The 18,900-nt window shown below is 38.5% G+C and overlaps 1 protein-coding gene across 1 annotated transcript in view; it reads left to right on the top strand.

The window, feature by feature from the left end:
- Window positions 1-18,900, top strand: part of LOC126298510 (cytosolic 10-formyltetrahydrofolate dehydrogenase) — a 191,098-nt gene that overhangs the window by 132,403 nt on the left and 39,795 nt on the right. Inside the window, exon 9 of the mRNA XM_049989857.1 lies at window positions 6,260-6,372. Within this exon, the coding sequence (XP_049845814.1) occupies window positions 6,260-6,372 (113 nt within the window). The remainder of the gene's footprint in view (window positions 1-6,259; window positions 6,373-18,900) is intronic.

Genomic DNA, 18,900 nt, shown 5'->3' with positions numbered 1-18,900 from the left:
CTGGTGCAGTCTTGGCACACAGGCATGGGGATGCCTCTGAACAGCCTATAGCATACTTGTCAAAGACATTGACCCATGCACAGTGAAACTATTCCCATATAAAAAAAAAGAGGGATTGGGTATCTGACTTAACAGAAATTGAATGCCCGCTGGAGGTAATGGACCTAGGTGGCAGTTAGAAGCCATAGTCTTGCCACAGTGCTGTGTTTGCAACATGAGCGTGCCACTCATCTCGCCATGTGAATATGCCAGCCGATAGTATTCCTAGTGGTCGATATAAATACAGCCACCCAGTGAATCGTCAGTCAGTTTTGTACTCAAGTCTGGTATTGTCAGTTACTGTCATTGCTGAACTACAAACTATTGGATATCAATGTTGCCTGACAAGTGAGCTTTGCCACTGGTTGCAATTCAGATTTCTCTTTGCTATTGGCTTGTTGACATCATTGTGGTGAAGGATTCCACTTTCCACTTCATTGTTTACATAAACAGCGGACATGAGTAACACAAGGGCAACAGAGTAACCTGTCAGCCTTGTTTAGCTCAGCTAGTGCTTGATGTGGTGTTCTCTTCCACAGGGGGCCCCTACCACCTCACAGCTTTAGGTTTTTCTCCCTGGCGTTCTGATGGGTGCACTACTCACAGGTGTATCATTATCCTAGTGACCATTTGCTCTTCTTGACCATAGTGTGTCATCAGGAACTTGACATTAAAGCCATCATTCAGAAGTCTTCACATATCAACACTTCAAACCACACCTTAACATCTGGGTCTAGCACCTGCTGCATTATCAGCAATATACTGCATTCATGATATCTTTCATGCAGACATCTGCATCGGGGTGTAGTAAGACTGCCTTGGAATTAATTTTCCTGTTTCTACCAAATTTTGGAGGTGAGATATTGGCATTCTGTATATTTGACGTAGTTGACACATACCACTATATTTTATCCTCTATTGTCATGTTGCAATGGCACTTTTGATTTTTCACAGATATTCCATGAAGTATTCTGCTATTTCTCTAGTGTTCATATGTTGCCCAACTGTTTTGTGAATTTTTTACTAATCTATTTAACCTCAGTCTCCATTTCAAACAGCCCCTTGATTAAATTGAGATCGGGGGATGCTGAGAGTGCTCCTGCCTTGCTCTGTACTATCTACAATAATGGTCACGTCCAACTCTACACTAATTTGTGATAGATAATTTCCTATTGCTTATATGGTGGTTCCCAACTGAAATACTGAATGAGGTGGCACAGTGGTTAGCAGACTGGATTTGCGTTCAGGAGGAAAACAGTTTAAATCGATGCCTGTCCACCTTGATTTAGGTTTTCTCTGATTTGCCTAGATTGCTCTGGGCAAATCAGGATAGTTCCTTTGAAAGGATATAGCTGATTTCCTTCCCATCCTCGAAACAATCTAAGCTGGTGCTTCATCTGTAATTATCCCATTGTTGATGGGACGTTAAACCCTATCTTCCTTCCTTCCTTCCCAACCTAAATAGCATGCACTATCATTTATGCAACATGCACCTGGCCTATCACTACACCAAAACCAACAATGAGTAATGGAGAGATGAATGGCACATTTGGGATGTCCTGTCACAGCCGTTGCTCCCAAGATGGTGAATCGCAAGGATGTCATTCGTGCAGATCAATGCATTAAAACTTGACAATTGTTTCCACAGCTATCGGTAAGCATTGGAAGTTACTGTGCAATGATTGAGACTCCTCGGTATTCAAAAATGTGCTCAAGATGGGTTCCACAAATGTTGAAACAGAGCATAAGATTCAAAGAAAAGCCATTTTAACTGAACTATTGGGGCTGTTTGAGCCCAATGGAGAGATCTTGCAGTCGCTGGTGAAAACTTTGTGCATCACTTTGAGCCAGAAACTAAAAGGCAGTCACCACCCAAAATCACCCAAAAAGTAGTAGTTCATGACAGCTCGCTCTGCTGACAGTCATGAAGTCTTCTGGGGTAGTGATGGTGTCATTCTAATGAATGTTTTTCACAAAGGTTCAACTATTAATTTAGGTGCATATATGAAGACCCTGAACAAAGTTTCTGATGGCTTTAGCCTGACAAGAATCCAAAAGCAAGCGTGCTTCAACATGACAGTGGGTGCCTGTAAACAAATTTCAGAAACCATGAACACATAATTAAAGTGGGTTGGACATCATTGTTCATCCACCATGTAGCACACACCTCGTGCTCTCCGACTTCCATCTGTTTGGACCACTTAAGGATTCTCTGTATAGGGGACATTTTGAAGGTGATGAGAGCATAATCCCTGCAAGCACAGAACAAGAGCTATTATCAGTAGGGTATACATGCTCATATACATCACTGGCCACAGAACAAGATGGAGACTAGGTAGAAAACTAGTAAATGTAAAAGAAATGTTGATTTATATTGTCACTAAATTCTAATTCTTAAGAATAAATGTATTCCGAGATAAAAACTGTTGGGCATTAATTATTAAAAGACCTTTGTACAAGAATGTGGCAAGTCATTTGGTATATCTGTGAGTGTGTAATGTTTGTTGGAACATTATTTTAAAATTACAGGAACTGAATAGGTGTTAATCTTGTTGGAGAAATTGAGAGAGAGGTGAAGTAGCTGTGTACATGGACTATACATTGAGGTGACTAAAGTCATGGGATAGCGATATGCACATGTACAGGTAGTGCTAGTATCATGTACATGAGAGGTAAAAAGACACTGCATTGGCAAAGCTGTCATTTGTACTAGGGTGATTCACGTGAAAAGGTTTCTGATGTGATTATGACCACACGACGGGTATTAAGACTTTCAGCGTGGAATGATAGTTGTAGCTAGATGCATGGAACATTCCATTTTGGAAATCATTAGCGACTTCAATATTCTGAGACCCAAAATGTCAAGAGAGTGCTGAGAATACCTTATTTCAGATATTGCATCTCATCACACACAACACATTGGCTACCGACCTTCACTTAATGACCAAGAGCAGTGATGTTTGCGTAGCATTATTCAGCGCTAACAGACAAGAAACACTGGATGAAATAAGCACAGAAATCATTGTGTGATGTATGACGAATGTATCTGTTAGGACAGTGCAGTGAAATCTGGAATTAATGGGTTATGGCAACAGATGACCGATGCGAGTGCCTTTGGTAACAGCACATCACCTCTCTTCTGGGCTTGTGACCATGTCTGTTGGACTATAGATGACTGGGAAACCTTGACCTGGTCATATGAGTCCCAATCTCATTTGGTAAGAGCTAATGATAGGGTTTGAGTGTGACACAGACACCATGAAGCCATGGACTCAGTTCATCAACAAGGCACTGTGCAATCTGGTGATGGCGCCATATTGATGTGGACTATGTTTTACATGTAATAGACTGGGTCCTCTGGACCAACTGAACCAATCATTGACTGGAAATGATTATATTGGGCCACTTAGAGACCATTTGCAGCCATTCACGGACTTCATGTTTCCAAACAACAGTAGGATTTTTATGGATGATAATGTGCCATGGCACAAGTCCACAATTGTTTGCAATTAGTTTGAAGAACTTGCTGCACAGTTAGAGCCAATCACTTGGCCACCCAGATTGTACAACATGAATTCCAGTGAACATTCATGGAACATTATAGAGAGATCAGTTCATGCACAAAATCCTGCACTGGCAACACTTTCACAACTATTGATGGCTGTAGAAGCAGTGTGACTCAATATTTTCGCAGAAGACTTCCAGTGACTTGTTGAGTCCATATCACATCTGGCAGGAGGTGGTCCAACACAATACTAGGAGGTATCCATGGCTTTTGTGGCCTTGATGTAAACTAGACTGACTGTTGGGTAAAACAACTCAGTAATTGTGTAAAAACTAAAATGAATAGCTATGACAGGTTGTATGTGACCGCCTGGGAATATTTTAAGTTCAGTCAAACAGTTTTAAAAGAATAAATAAAACATTATTGAAATTACTTCATAACCCCCTGCAACTGTCAACTACTTGTTTTATCCTTTGTACAAATGTATAATTTTTGCCTTAAGCTATTTTCAAGAACTGCTATTTTTTCGTTCAAATGCAGCACTACTTCCTTAGTTGATGTAGCAGTTATTGATTGATCAACTGACATACTATCATGTGTTTATAATTACATTAACAGATATACTTGAAAATGCCTTAAGGAAAAAATTGGACAGTTATACTGAGAGTAAATTAATAAGTTGATAGTTGCTGGTAACTACGAAGTAATTTCAATAATTTCTATCAACTGTAACTCATTTTCAATGAAACGTATTGAATACATACAACAAGTTTTGTACAAAGTTCTGAAAAAGTTACTGTATGTGTGAGTGCTGATGGAGACAATTGAAAACCACAGTTCACATAATCGAGGAGACCACCTATCTATCAGTGTGGACATAATTTTGTATGATGATCATGAGAAAGCACAAACAGTCTCTGGTGAAATTCTGTTTTTAAAAACCCTTGTCAGTTATTTTGGTTCATCCTCCATGAGGAATGTCCATGCATTTTTAAAACATCTTTTTTGTTTTGCTTATGTTGCATCTCCTGTTATTTTGCATAAGAAGCAACACAGTCTCCTTTTGTGTGCTGAATTTTATAGTTAGTGTTAGATGTTTTTCGTGGTGTATTACATTTTACATTACATAGCTAGATAAACTGTAAAAAAATGTTGAAACAGAATAAACACAAGTGTAGAATGAGATTAGCAACTATTGTAGAGGGGATTCAGAATTAATGAGTAGAATGTTATGAAGATTTTGATTGCCTAGTGTATACCGCATAATCATTTTTATAATACAGGGTTATTACAAATGATTGAAGCGATTTCACAGCTCTACAAATAACTTTATTATTTGAGATATTTTCACAATGCTTTGCACACACATACAAAAACTCAAAAAGTTTTTTTAGGCATTCATAAATGTTCGATATGTGCCCCTTTAGTGATTCGGCAGACATCAAGCCGATAATCAAGTTCCTCCCACACTCATCGCAGCATGTCCCCACCAATGAGTTCGAAAGCATCGTTGATGCGAGCTCGCAGTTCTGGCACGTTTCTTGGTAGAGGAGGTTTAAACACTGAATCTTTCACATAACCCCACAGAGAGAAATCGCATGGGGTTAAGTTGAGAGAGCGTGGAGGCCATGACATGAATTGCTGATCGTGATCTCCACCACGACCGATCCATCGGTTTTCCAATCTCCTGTTTAAGAAATGCCGAACATCATGATGGAAGTGCGGTGGAGCACCATCCTGTTGAAAGATGAAGTCGGCGCTGTCGGTCTCCAGTTGTGGCATGAGCCAATTTTCCAGCATGTCCAGATACACGTGTCCTGTAACGTTTTTTTCGCAGAAGAAAAAGGGGTCGTAAACTTTAAACAGTAAGATTGCACAAACCACGTTAACTTTTGGTGCATTGTGAATTTGTTGCACGAATGCGTGAGGATTCTCTACCGCCCCCATTCGCACATTGTGTCTGTTCACTTCACCATTAAGAAAAATGTTGCTTCATCACTGAAAACAAGTTTCGCACTGAACGCATCCTCTTCCATGAGCTGTTGCAACCGTGCCGAAAATTCAAAGCATTTGACTTTGTCATCGGGTGTCGGGGCTTGTAGCAATTGTAAACGGTAAGGCTTCTGCTTTAGCCTTTTCCGTAAGATTTTCCAAACCGTCGGCTGTGGTACGTTTGGCTCCCTGCTTGCTTTATTCGTTGACTTCCGCGGGCTATGCGTGAAACTTGCTCCCACGCGTTCAACCGTTTCTTCGCTCACTGCAGGCCGACACGCTGATTTCCCCTTACAGAGGCATCCAGAAGCTTTAAACTGCGCATACCATCACTGAATGGAGTTAGCAGTTGGTGGATCTTTGTTGAACTTCGTCCTGAAGTGTCGTTGCACTGTTATGACTGACTGATGTGAATGCATTTCAAGCACGACATACGCTTTCTCGGCTCCTGTCGCTATTTTGTCTCACTGCACTCTCGAGTGCTCTGGCGGCAGAAACCTGAAGTGCGGCTTCAGCCGAACAAAAATTTATTAGTTTTTGTACGTATCTGTAGTGTATCATGACCATCCGTCAATGAATGGAGCTACAGTGAATTTATGAAATCGCTTCAATCATTTTTAATAGCCCTGTATAATTTAATTATGTAGTTATGTATTACATTACTGAAATCTTACCTTGGAACCTGCAAGGAATACATTATACATATACTTTCTTCATTAATAGGTTCAGTGCGCTTCAAAATTTGATGTAGATAAAGCAGTTGAAGCAGCAAAGAATGCATTTGCAGGAGAGTGGTCCAAAATGAACGCACGGGATAGAGGAATGTTGCTGTATAGGTATGTATCCAGTCTCTTGTGAACTAATGGTATTGCAATGCTGAAACTATTATGTTGAAATCAATAATATGATTTTTTGTACTATATCAAGAGAGCAATTTTTTTCTAAATTATATCTCAAACATGAATGCTGTGATGTAATTTTGCCACATTTATGATAAACTGACAGCTTATTTGTTGAGGCTGAACAAATCCGTATTTGACACTTTCTTTCCAGGTGTATGTATTTTTATTCTGTGCACTTTTTATTCTGTGGGTATTACTAATGAAGTGGCAACAGATTTTTTGGGGTAAAAATAGGGCCCCAACATTTTCAGTAGGCTTTTTAATTTTTTTGGTCTTCTAAAATCATTTTCTGAAGTTCTTACATTGTTTTTGAAAGCATTACTTGTTAGTAGCTTCTAAATTTTAAGACTCGCATAGTGTAAACATCACTACATATTGTGGCACAATTCACTCTCTAAAAATTCAATTGAGTGTCCGAGCCATCTGTTTTAGATATTATGATCTCTGATCCTACCCAAAAAAAGTATTCGAATCAAAAGACTTGATTACATTGTGCCAAGACCTTACTGAATAAGAACACACAACTGACATGTAAATGCATTATTTAATTTGTCACTATAACAGTGTTGTTGATCTTTTCAGCAAGTTAAGAAAACAATCATCTATGTGTGGTGTTATTATTATTATTATTTCTTTCTTATCTCCGACGTTATGTCTGGCCAAAAGTGGAAAGTGACGCGGACGTTGATCAAGTGTGACTTCCTTTTAACTGTACGGTATATGTTATATTGCATTTAAGAACTTTCGGGTAATTGAACATGTATCAATAATTACGGATTTCTGTAGTTGTATATATAAGTTTGGATGTAGCTGTATTGCATTGATGTACTGGTGGGTATTGTGTGGTATGACTCCTGTAGTTGATAGTATAATTGGTATAATGTCAACTTTATCCTGATGCCACATATCCTTGACTTCCTCAGCCAGTTGGATGTATTTTTCAATTTTTTCTCCTGTTTTCTTTTGTATATTTGTTGTATTGGGTATGGATAATTCGATTAGTTGTGTTAATTTCTTCTTTTTATTGGTGAGTATGATGTCAGGTTTGTTATGTGGTGTTGTTTTATCTGTTATAATGGTTCTGTTCCAGTATAATTTGTATTCATCATTCTCCAGTACATTTTGTGGTGCATACTTGTATGTGGGAACGTGTTGTTTTATAATTTTATGTTGTAAGGCAAGCTGTTGATGTATTATTTTTGCTACATTGTCATGTCTTCTGGGGTATTCTGTATTTGCTAGTATTGTACATCCGCTTGTGATGTGGCCTACTGTTTCTATTTGTTGTTTGCAAAGTCTGCATTTATCTGTTGTGGTATTGGGATCTTTAATAATATGCTTGCTGCAATATCTGGTGTTTATTGTTTGATCCTGTATTGCAATCATGAATCCTTCCGTCTCACTGTGTATATTGCCTTTTCTTAGCCATGTGTTGGATGCGTCTTGATCGATGTGTGGCTGTGCTAGATGATACGGGTGCTTGCCATGTAGTGTTTTCTTTTTCCAATTTACTTTCTTCGTATCTGTTTATTTTATCCAAAGGGTTGTAGAAGTGGTTATGAAATTGCAGTGGTGTAGCCAATGTATTTACATGAGTGATTACTTTGTGTATTTTGCTAGTTTCTGCTCGTTCTAGAAAGAATTTTCATAAATTGTCTACCTGTCCATAATGTAGGTTTTTTATGTCGATAAATCCCCTTCCTCCTTCCTTTCTGCTTAATGTGAATCTTTCTGTTGCTGAATGTATGTGATGTATTCTATATTTGTGGCGTTGTGATCGTGTAAGTGTATTGAGTGCTTCTAGGTCTGTGTTACTCCATTTCACTACTCCAAATGAGTAGGTCAATATTGGTATAGCATAAGTATTTATAGCTTTTGTTTTGTTTCTTGCTGTCAATTCTGTTTTCACTCTTTTTGTTAGTCTTTGTCTATATTTTTCTTTCAGTTCTTCTTTAATATTTGTATTATCTATTCCTATTTTTTGTCTGTATCCTAGATATTTATAGGCATCTGTTTTTTCCATCGCGTCTATGCAGTCGCTGTCGTTATCCAATATGTAATCTTCTTGTTTGTTGTGTTTTCCCTTGACTATGCTGTTTCTCTTACATTTGTCTGTTCCAAAAGCCATATTTATATCATTGCTGAATACTTCTGTCATTTTTAGTAATTGGTTGAGTTGTTGATTTGTTGCTGCCAGTAGTTTTAAATCATCCATGTATAGAAAATGTGTGATTTTGTGTGGGTATGTTCCAGTAATATTGTATCCATAATTTGTATCATTTAGCATGTTGGATAGTGGGTTCAGAGCAAGGCAGTACCAGAAAGGACTTAATGAGTCTCCTTGGTATATTCCATGCTTAATCTGTATTGGCTGTGATGTGATATTATTTGAATTTGTTTGGATATTAAGTGTGGTTTTCCAATTTTTCATTACTATGTTTAGGAACTGTATCAATTTAGAATCTACTTTGTATATTTCCAATATTTTTAGTAACCATGAGTGGGGTACACTATCAAAAGCTTTTCGGTAATCAATGTATGCGTAGTGTAGCGACCTTTTAGTTTTAGCTTGATATGTCACCTCTGCATCTATTATCAGTTACTCTTTACATCCTTGTGCTCCTTTGCAACAGCCTTTTTGTTCTTCATTTATAATTTTGTTCTGTGTTGTATGCGTCATTAATTTCTGTGTAATTACTGAAGTTAATATTTTGTATATTGTTGGTAGGCATGTTATGGGGCGGTATTTAGCTGGGTTTGCTGTGTCTGCTTTATCTTTAGGTTTCAGATAACTTATTCCATGTGTAAGTGTTCAGAGAATGTGTATGGGTCTGCAATGTAACTGTTAAATAATTTAGTTAGATGTGAATGTGTTGAGGTGAACTTCTTTACCCAGAAATTTGCTACTTTATCTTTTCCAGGGGCTTTCCAATTGTGAGTAGAATTAATTGCTTTGATGACTTCATGTTGCAAAATTATCACTTCAGGCATTTGTGGTATCATCTTGTATGTGTCTGTTTCTGCTTCTATCCACCGTGCATGCCTGTTATGTTGTACCGGGTTTGACAATATTTTGCTCCAGAAGTGTTCCATGTCTGTTATGTTTGGCAGATTGTCTATTTTAATGTGCGTGTTATCTATTGTCTGGTACAATCTCTTTTGGTTTGTGTTGAATGTTTCATTTTGTTTCCTTCTATTTTCACTTTTTTTGCATCTCCTAAGTCGTTTGGCCAATGCTTGTAATTTCTGCTTCTTTTCATCTAATTGCTCTATCGGTTCTTGTTCTGAGATATTACCTAACCTTTTTCGTTTTTTGTCTGATATTTCATTTCTTATAAATTTTGTTAGCTGTCTGATGTCTTTTCTCAGTTTTTCTATTCTGATCTGTAGCCTGTGTTGCCATGCTGGTTTTGTGGGTTTCTTCTCTGTGTTGGTTGGTTCTGATCTCTGCCTAGTGTATATTTAGTGTAGTGAGTGTTCCTATGTAGACCAATAGTTGTAACTCTTCCATAGTTGTATTTTCATTAATTTGGTTGTGTATGATTCTGTTGATAGTTGTTATTGTTGCTTCGACTTGTGGGTTATTTGGTGGTCTATGCAAGAATGGTCTAATGTCTGTATTTGTGTCGTTGCATTCTATATATGTCAGCTGAAATTTTTCTTCTATATCTAACGTGTGTCACTTTGTGTTCTATGTGCCTGTTCTGGTGGCTATCTTAAGATTTCGTTTTCCTCTGATTGTTTAATTGATGTGTGTTGTTCTTTGTTTGTTTGCTCTGGGGTGTTTTCCATTACTGTATTTTCTTCTTCTGATTGCACATTATTTTGTTCCAGTATTTGTTGTACTTGTTGTTTGATGTTTTCTAATTCTGACTGGGGTATCCTGTTATTTTTGATTATTACATGGATCTGATCAGCTAGTCGTTGTTCTGTTAAAAATTTTAATTCTGGGTATCTGGTAATAAATGTTGTGTATACTTGTGATCTGTATCCAGTTGTGTTGGTTCCTAAGTTTGTTGCTTGGTAATAACAGAACATGAGGTGTCGATTAACTTCATCTGACCATCTCATCCTCTGTCTTTGTTTTCCTTCTAGGGTGGTTGCAGGAAGCATATCCTGCAAAACACCTCTATTTGGATTTAAATCATTTTCCAGTTGGCTAGCATTGTCGTTACCATTGTGGATGGGCATAGGGTTCAAGCGTCGTCCCCGACCATGACGGCGCTTGTCCAAGGCTTCTTTAGTTGTGTCCTGAACCAACTAATCACACTAAAAGGGGGGTTAGCCCTATTAGTGGTTTGTTCTTTTCATCGCCTTTTACGACTGGCAGAACATACCGGAGGCCTATTCTTTTCCCGGGCCTCCACGGGGATTATTATTATTTATTATTATTATTATTATTATTATTATTATTATTATTATTATTATTCACATATGGGCCCAATTAGTCAGTCAATGTCACTTTTGATGGTTGGCCTTCCTTTGTGTTCAGATTTGTTTCATCCTTTCAGAATGAAGTCTCTTTCCTTCATCAGACCATGGTGTTCCAGTTTGTTTTCTAATTTCCCTCTGACAAACTTCTCAGTCAAATATCTTTTGTCCGAATGTTTATCTATCTGTAACATCTGCCTGAGTTACACCAGCTACTTTAGGATCCTCCTTAATTGCAGCAATCCATTTAATTGGCTCAGTTTTGGCCTTACTTCTGTTTTCATGAAATCCAACTATTTGTTCTGTCAACCTAGTGGGTACCATTCTTTTAATGTGCCCATAAAATTTAAATCTTAGTTTTTTCATGTCACCATGTATGTCTATGTATTCATTTATTTTCTTATTACTTTTCAGCCTATAAGTTTCTCCATCAGTGATTTTGAGGCCTAATATTTTCCCAATAATCTTTCTTTCCTTCTTTTGAATTTCTTCAATATCCCTCTTTCTATTTAAAATTAAACTTTCTGCTTGATAAAGACATTTAGATTTGATTACAGTGCTGTAATGCCTAAGTTTACTGAATTTAGAAAGTGATTTTTTATTATAATATTTTGTGTTACTCTGAATACAGTTGCCAATTTTTGACAGTGAACTTCATTTGCAGCCTTTTCCAGGCTGTTTTCTTCTATGATTTTCCCCAAGTAATTAAATTGAGAAACCCATTTTATTTTTCCATATTTCGTGTTCAAAAACTTTGGTGCTTGTTTGTTGTATGTTGTATATTCCACTTTTTCAAATGATATTTGTAATCCTACTTTTTCCGCAGCTACTTCAAGAATTTAAATTTGTTTCTGAGCTGTGGTAATAACCCTAGTTAAAACTGCCAGATCATCTGCAAATGTGGGGCAATCTGCTCTAATATTACTTCTACCTAACTTGATTGATTGATCTATATTTTGACTTGACTTTTCCTCTCACCATTCTGTAATTATCTTTTCCAAAAACAGTTAAACAGTAAAGAGGGGAGTTCATCTCCCTGTCTAACACCAGTCTTTACATAAAATGGTTCAGAAATTTCTCCCATGAATTTAACTTAATAGCTAGCGTCAGTTAACATTTCCTTAATCAGTATTAGAGTTTTATTGTCTAGCCCTTGTTCCTTTAAAATTTTAGTCTTTCAGATTAATTTAGATGTTTCTTTTTGTACAGTTAAAAAGGGGGTTTATGTTATTCCAATTTTTGAATGCCTCGTGCCTAGACTTAACAGCTGTTTTACAGTCCACATTCCACCAATGGTGTTTTTTGCTGTTTTGATGAACTTTTCTTTTAGGCTTTGCCAATTGTTGGATTGTTTTTTGTCAAGTTTGCTTTTTAGAGTTGGCTTATTTCAGCAGTCAAATTTTGAGATAACATTTTTTGTTTTGAAGAGTTTTTGAGGTTGAAATTCTACTTTCATTTGCAGTAAATAATGGTCAGAATCAATATTAGCCCCTTTCCTAACTTGGACATTTAAAATTTCTTTGTAGTTAGGGTATGAAATTGCTACATGATTGATTTTCAATTTTATCCATAGTGGATGCTGTTGAACTCTGTGACTTTTCCTTTATAGATTGTAGAAAAATTTCCAGTGCCAGTCACAATGTAACTGACAGCAGAAATTTTTCTACAACCTTTTTAAAATGTGTTGACATGGTTTTAAGGTTAAAATTTTTGCACATTTCAACAAGTCTTTGGCCATTTTGGTTTGTCCATCTATGCACAGGAAATCCACCCACCATTTCTGTGTATATTTACTCTTTACCTAATTGAGTGTTAAAATCACCCATTAAAATTTTATCATGGTTTGAGCGAGTTTTCAATCTGATGGTTTCTAACATTTCCCAAGCTTCATTAACTTCTTCAGGTTTTGTACGGTTATCCTCATTGACTGGCATATGGGCATTAATTAAAATGTATGCTTTACTTGCACATGTAAGAGAAATTCTCATTAGTCTCTTATTAATGAGTTTTGTCTTCATTATTGAATTTAAAGTATTTTGTGGGACTGCAAAAGCAACTACCATGTGTGGTGTATTATTAAGCATCCTTTTATCACTTTTATATTAAAAAAAAGAAAAAGAAAGAAAAAGAAAAATCCATGGTGGTACAGTCCGTCATTCGTGTTTTTTGAAGTGCCAAAATTTGAATCTTCTGTTCTTTTAATGTATCTCCCAATTTGTGGAGTTTACTTATTTGCAAAAGTGTTTTATGTTAAGTGTTGCAAAAAATGTATTTGTTTTAGTCCTAAGTTGGGCTGAGGACTCTTGACTTCCTCTGTTGAATATCATTGCATTTTAATCTGACCGCCCCAGAATCCAGAAGACCCGTTGTGCCAGTAATACTGACAGTAGATTGACCACCAAGGGTAATACTGTGATTATCAAAATGCTCCATGTTGATTGTACCTGGAATCAGGCAGGGTTGAGTAGACTCATTGAGTGAACTCAGTGTGTTAAGGCTGGAAGGGTTAGTTCCAGAATATAAATTTCAGCTGCACCACTGGTTAACAGATGCTGACCACTTTACCTCTTGCTACAGGACAGATGCAAAGTGGATTTGGTTTTTTTGTGCCTTGGTCCGGGACTGCTTATTCTATATTCGCAGTTGTCCCCAAGTCTGATGGAACATTCATTATCCTCCACCTGTGACCCGTCGAATACCCTAGGCAAGGTCAGCTTCATAGGCTTTTAGTTACAAAGTCTTGATGCTGTGTATGTTATTCTTATTACCTGTCAAAGACCTTAATAAATATATTGAAGTTCGTTATTTTATCCTCCTAAATTTCCTACTGAGCAACTTGGGTCTTATTAACGCTTAAGGCAAGGCATATCAAGGTGGTTAAGGCACTGGAGTCCTATTCATGAGGGCCAAGTTCAGATTCATGTCTGGCCCTCCAAATTGTGTTTTTTGTGCTTTATGTAAATTACTTAATGCAAAATCTGGGCTGGTTCCTTTGAAAGGGCACAAGTGAGTCCTTTCCATCCTTCCCAATCTGATCTTGTCCATCATATATTTTGACCTTGTAAATGTTACATTAAACCTCAAACTTCCCTCTTTCTTTTCCCATTTCAGTTTCCCTTATTTCTTTGTTGTTTCTCGGTCTTTTCATGTCCTCTTAATCACTCTGTATGTTGTCATGCTTTTTCTTCCATCTACAATTTTCCTATTGTCTAGGTTTTCCTGTCTTGGAGTCGTTCAGTGTTTAATATCTTTTCTTCTAAAGAAATTTATTTTCATTATTTATAATTCTTGAAAATTATTTGTTAATAGTTCCCTCTTAACTTCTCTGATTCATGGTGTTGATTTATTATCCCAGAAATATTTCAATATTTATTTTGTATCATTCTATGGCAATATTCAATGGACATCGACCTCCACTTTGTCATTATTTATTATTGTTTATGGTTATTCTAGAAGATTTCCGTGATAATTCTAATTTTGCAACAATTCTTGAGGTGTAATGCACACATTACTTTTATTATTATTTTTCCTTCTTTCAAGCCCTGTTTTTCAAGCTGACGATACATTCTTATAGACATATGAATGAACGTTCCGCTCTGACCACTGTGTTATAGCAACTTAGTTTCGTGTTGTCAGAGATGCATTTCTTATTCCAAATATTGACAATATCGTGGAAAGGTTAGCTGCTACTCACCACATAGCAAATGCTGAATAGTAGATAGGCAAAATAGAAAGACTGTCAAACAAAGCTTTTGGCCAAACAGGCCTACATCAGGACACACACACACACACACACACACACCTACCTCTCTCTCTCTCTCTCTCTCTCTCTCTCTCTCTCTCTCTCTCTCTCTCTCTCATTCAGTTTACACGTAAATACGCAAACACTTGGCTGAAAGCTTTGTTTGATGGTCTTCTTGTTGTGCCTATTTGCAACTCACCATCTCGGCTATGTGGTTAGTAGCAACTGTCCTTTTCATAATACTATCATTATTCCATCCTGGATTTTCCATTGTTCGATTATTGCAAATATTCTTTCTTAAGTCACATACTACTTCCATTTGTCTGATACATTCATCTGTTGAAAACTTTTGTAGCCAATTTTCTTCTGTTATTACTTCTAGGTATTTGAACAATCTGACCTTTTGTAGTTTACCTCTTTCTACTTCTACTTTTTGGATTTGGGTTAAAAAATTCTTTGTTTTTCATGAATGTATTTGTATCTGAGAGTCTGATTCTTGTTTTGTTAGCTATTATTTCAAAAATATTTAGTTGAAACCTTACTCCAGCAAGATTTTCTGACAGTAACATAAAAAAACAATTCAGAAAAATAAGGTAACATACCTTACTTTTATTTGATTTTCTTCTTAGAATTAGTTGTTTAATTAAGTTATTTTGGAGGTGTGAGTTCCAGATTCATCAGCTGAAGAGTAAATGTGATAAAGTAAAGTCAAGTCATATTGCATTGTAGGCTGGGAGACCCCAAGGGGTAGGTTCAGTCGCTGAGTCGGAAATGGTTTTCTTCCAGTGCACATCATGGCCCTTTTTGTTGTAGACACACTGAAGCACCAAAAAGCTGGGTATAGGCATGCATATTCAAATACAGAGATATGTAAACAGGCAGAATACGACACTGTGGTTGGCAACGCCTACATAAGACAAGTGTTTAGCGCAGTTGTTAGATCAGTTACTGCTGCTACAGTAGCAGGTTATCAACATATAAATGAGTTTGAACATAGTGTTATAGTAGGTGCACGAGTGATGGGACACAGCATCTCCAAGGTAGCGATGAAGTTGGAATTTTGCCATACGACCAGTTCACAAGTGTACTGTGAGTATCACGAATCCAGTAAAACATAAAATTTCTGACATCTCTCTGGCTGGAAAAAGATCCTGCAAGAACAGGAGCAATAATGACTGAAGAGAATCATTCAACCTGACAGAAGTTCAACTCTTCCACAAATTGCTGCAGATTTCAATGCTGGGGCATCAACAAATGTCAGTATGCAAACCATTCTATGAAACGTCATCGATATGGGCTTCTGGAAGCGAAGGCACACTCATGTACCCTTGATGACTGCATGAAACAAAGCTTTGCACCTCGCCTAGATCTGTTAGCACTGACATTGGACTGTTGAAGGCTGGAAACATATTGCCTGGTCTGACTAGTCGCATTCCAAATTGTATCTAGCGGATGGATGTGGATGGGTATGGAGACAACCTCATGAATTGATGAACCCTGCATGTTAGCAGCGGACTGTTCAAGCTGGTGGAGGCTCTGTAATGGTGTGGGGCATGTGCAGTTGGAGTGATATGGGACCCCTGATATTTCTAGACATGACTCTGACTGGTGACACATACATAAGCATCCTGTCTGATCATCTGAATCCATTCATATCCATGGTACATTCTGATGGACTTGGGCAATTCCAGCAGGAAAATGCGACACCCCACACATCACACATCCAGAAATGCTACAGAGTAGCTCCAGCAACACTCTTCAAAGTTTAAACACTTCCACTGCCCACCAGACTCCCCAGACATGAACATTATTGAGCATATCCTGGATGTCTTGCAACATGCAGTTCATAAGATATCTCCACCCCCTCATACTCTTACGGATTTATGGACAGCCCTAAAGGATTCGTGGTGTCAGTTCCCTCCAGCACTACTTGAGACATTAGTCAAGTCCATTCCACATCATGTTGTGGTACTTCTGCACGGCCGTGGGGGCCCTACACAATATTTTAAGCAGGTATGCCAGTTTTTTTGCCTCTTCATTCTATGTGAGAGTTGTGCCATACTTGTATTTGCAGTGTATAGGTGTGTGTGTGTGTGTGTGTGTGTGTGTGTGTGTGTGTGTGTGTGTGTGTGTTTTGCTGCCGCCTCTGGATCACAGGGTCCAGCATTCGATTCCTGGCTGGGTTAGGGATTTTCTCTGCCCAGGGACTGGGTGTCTGTGTTGTCCTCATTGTTTCTTCTTCTTCTTCTTCTTCTTCTTCTTCTTCTTCTTCATCTTCATCATCATTCATGAGAGGCAACAGGAAGTGCATCTGGCCATCCCTTAAACCGTCCCCGCCAAATCCGTTCCTAACATTGCCGACCCTGCGGTGATTCAGGATATAGGCACAAGGAAATTGTGTTGTATGATGATGATGATGATGATGATGATGATGATGATGATGACGACGACGACGACAATGATGAGAGAGGGGAGTGTGTGAAACCTGGTGCTGGCACGTAGCTCACTCCTCTCTAAGAGCATCATGGGGACTGCCTGGCTTAATGTCTCCATCCAATGGGTGGATCACTATCAAGTGTGCCATGTGCACTCACTTCAAACCTCTCCCCCTCTTGCTGGCTACATACTGGCAGTGAAAATTTTCCACCACCAGGATTACAACAGGCTTACCTCTGAATAAAGTGTACATTAGCAATCTTGGTTACAGAAGTCGGTAGTAAAGGTCTTTAATAATTTTATTTAATAATTCTCTGTGTATTGAGTCAAATGCTCTGTTGAAGTCAAATTAGATATACAGGGTGTTTCAAAAATGACCGGTATATTTGAAACGGCAATAAAAACTAAACGAGCAGCGATAGAAATACACCGTTTGTTGCAATATGCTTGGGACAACAGTACATTTTCAGGCGGACAAACTTTCGAAATTACAGTAGTTACAATTTTCAACAACAGATGGCGCTGCAAGTGATGTGAAAGATATAGAAGACAACGCAGTCTGTGGGTGCGCCATTCTGTACGTCGTCTTTCTGCTGTAAGCGTGTGCTGTTCACAACGTGCAAGTGTGCTGTGGACAACATGGTTTATTCCTTAGAACAGAGGATTTTTCTGGTGTTGGAATTCCACCGCCTAGAACACAGTGCTGTTGCAACAAGACGAAGGTTTAATGTAACCAAAGGACCGAAAAGTGATACAATAAAGGATCTGTTTGAAAAATTTCAACGGACTGGGAACGTGACGGATGAACGTTCTGGAAAGGTAGGGCGACCGCGTACGGCAACCACAGAGGGCAACGCGCACCTAGTGCAGCAGGTGATCCAACAGCGGCCTCGGGTATCCATTCGCCGTGTTGCATCTGCGGTCCAAATGACGCCAACGTCCACGTATCGTCTCATGCGCCACAGTTTACACCTCTATCCACACAAAATTCAAATGCGGCAACCCCTCAGCCCCGCTACCATTGCTGCACGAGAGACATTCGATAACAATATAGTGCACAGGATTGATGACGGCGATATGCATGTGGGCAGCATTTGGTTTACTGACGAAGCTTATTTTTACCTGGACGGCTTCGTCAATAAACAGAACTGGCACATATGGGGAACCGAAAAGCCTCATGTTGCAGTCCCATCGTCCCTGCATCCACAAAATGTACTGGTCTGGGCCGCCATTTCTTCCAAAGGAATCATTGGCCCATTTTTCAGATCCGAAACGATTGCTGCATCACGCTATCTGGACATTCTTCGTGAATTTGTGGCGGTACAAACAGCCTTAGACGACACTGCAAACACCTCGTGGTTTATGCAAGATGGTGCTCAGCCACATCGCACGGCCGACGTCTTTAATTTCCTGAATGAATATTTTGATGATCGTGTAATTGCTTTGGGCTATCCGAAACATACAGGAGGCGGCATGGATTGGCCTCCCGATTCGCCACACATGAACCCCTGTGACTTCTTTCTGTGGGGACACTTGAAAGACCAGGTGTACTGCCAGAATCCAGAAACAATTGAACAGCTGAAGCAGTACATCTCATCTGCATGTGAAGCCATTCCGCCAGACACGTTATCAAAGGTTTCGGGTAATTTCATTCAGAGACTACGCCATATTATTGCTACGCATGGTGGATATGTGGAAAATATCATACTATAGAGTTTCCCAGACTGCAGCGCAATCTGTTGTTGGCAATTGTAACTACTGTAATTTCGAAAGTTTGTCTGCCTGAAAATGTACTGTTGTCCCAAGCATATTGCAACAAACGTTGTATTTCTATCACTGCTCGTTTAGTTTGT

Source organism: Schistocerca gregaria, chromosome X (genome assembly GCF_023897955.1).
Source record: "Schistocerca gregaria isolate iqSchGreg1 chromosome X, iqSchGreg1.2, whole genome shotgun sequence".
NCBI classification, from domain to species: domain Eukaryota; kingdom Metazoa; phylum Arthropoda; class Insecta; order Orthoptera; family Acrididae; genus Schistocerca; species Schistocerca gregaria.
The sequence above is the reverse complement of the archived record's forward strand: the minus strand, read 5'-3'. Positions and strand labels throughout refer to the sequence as shown.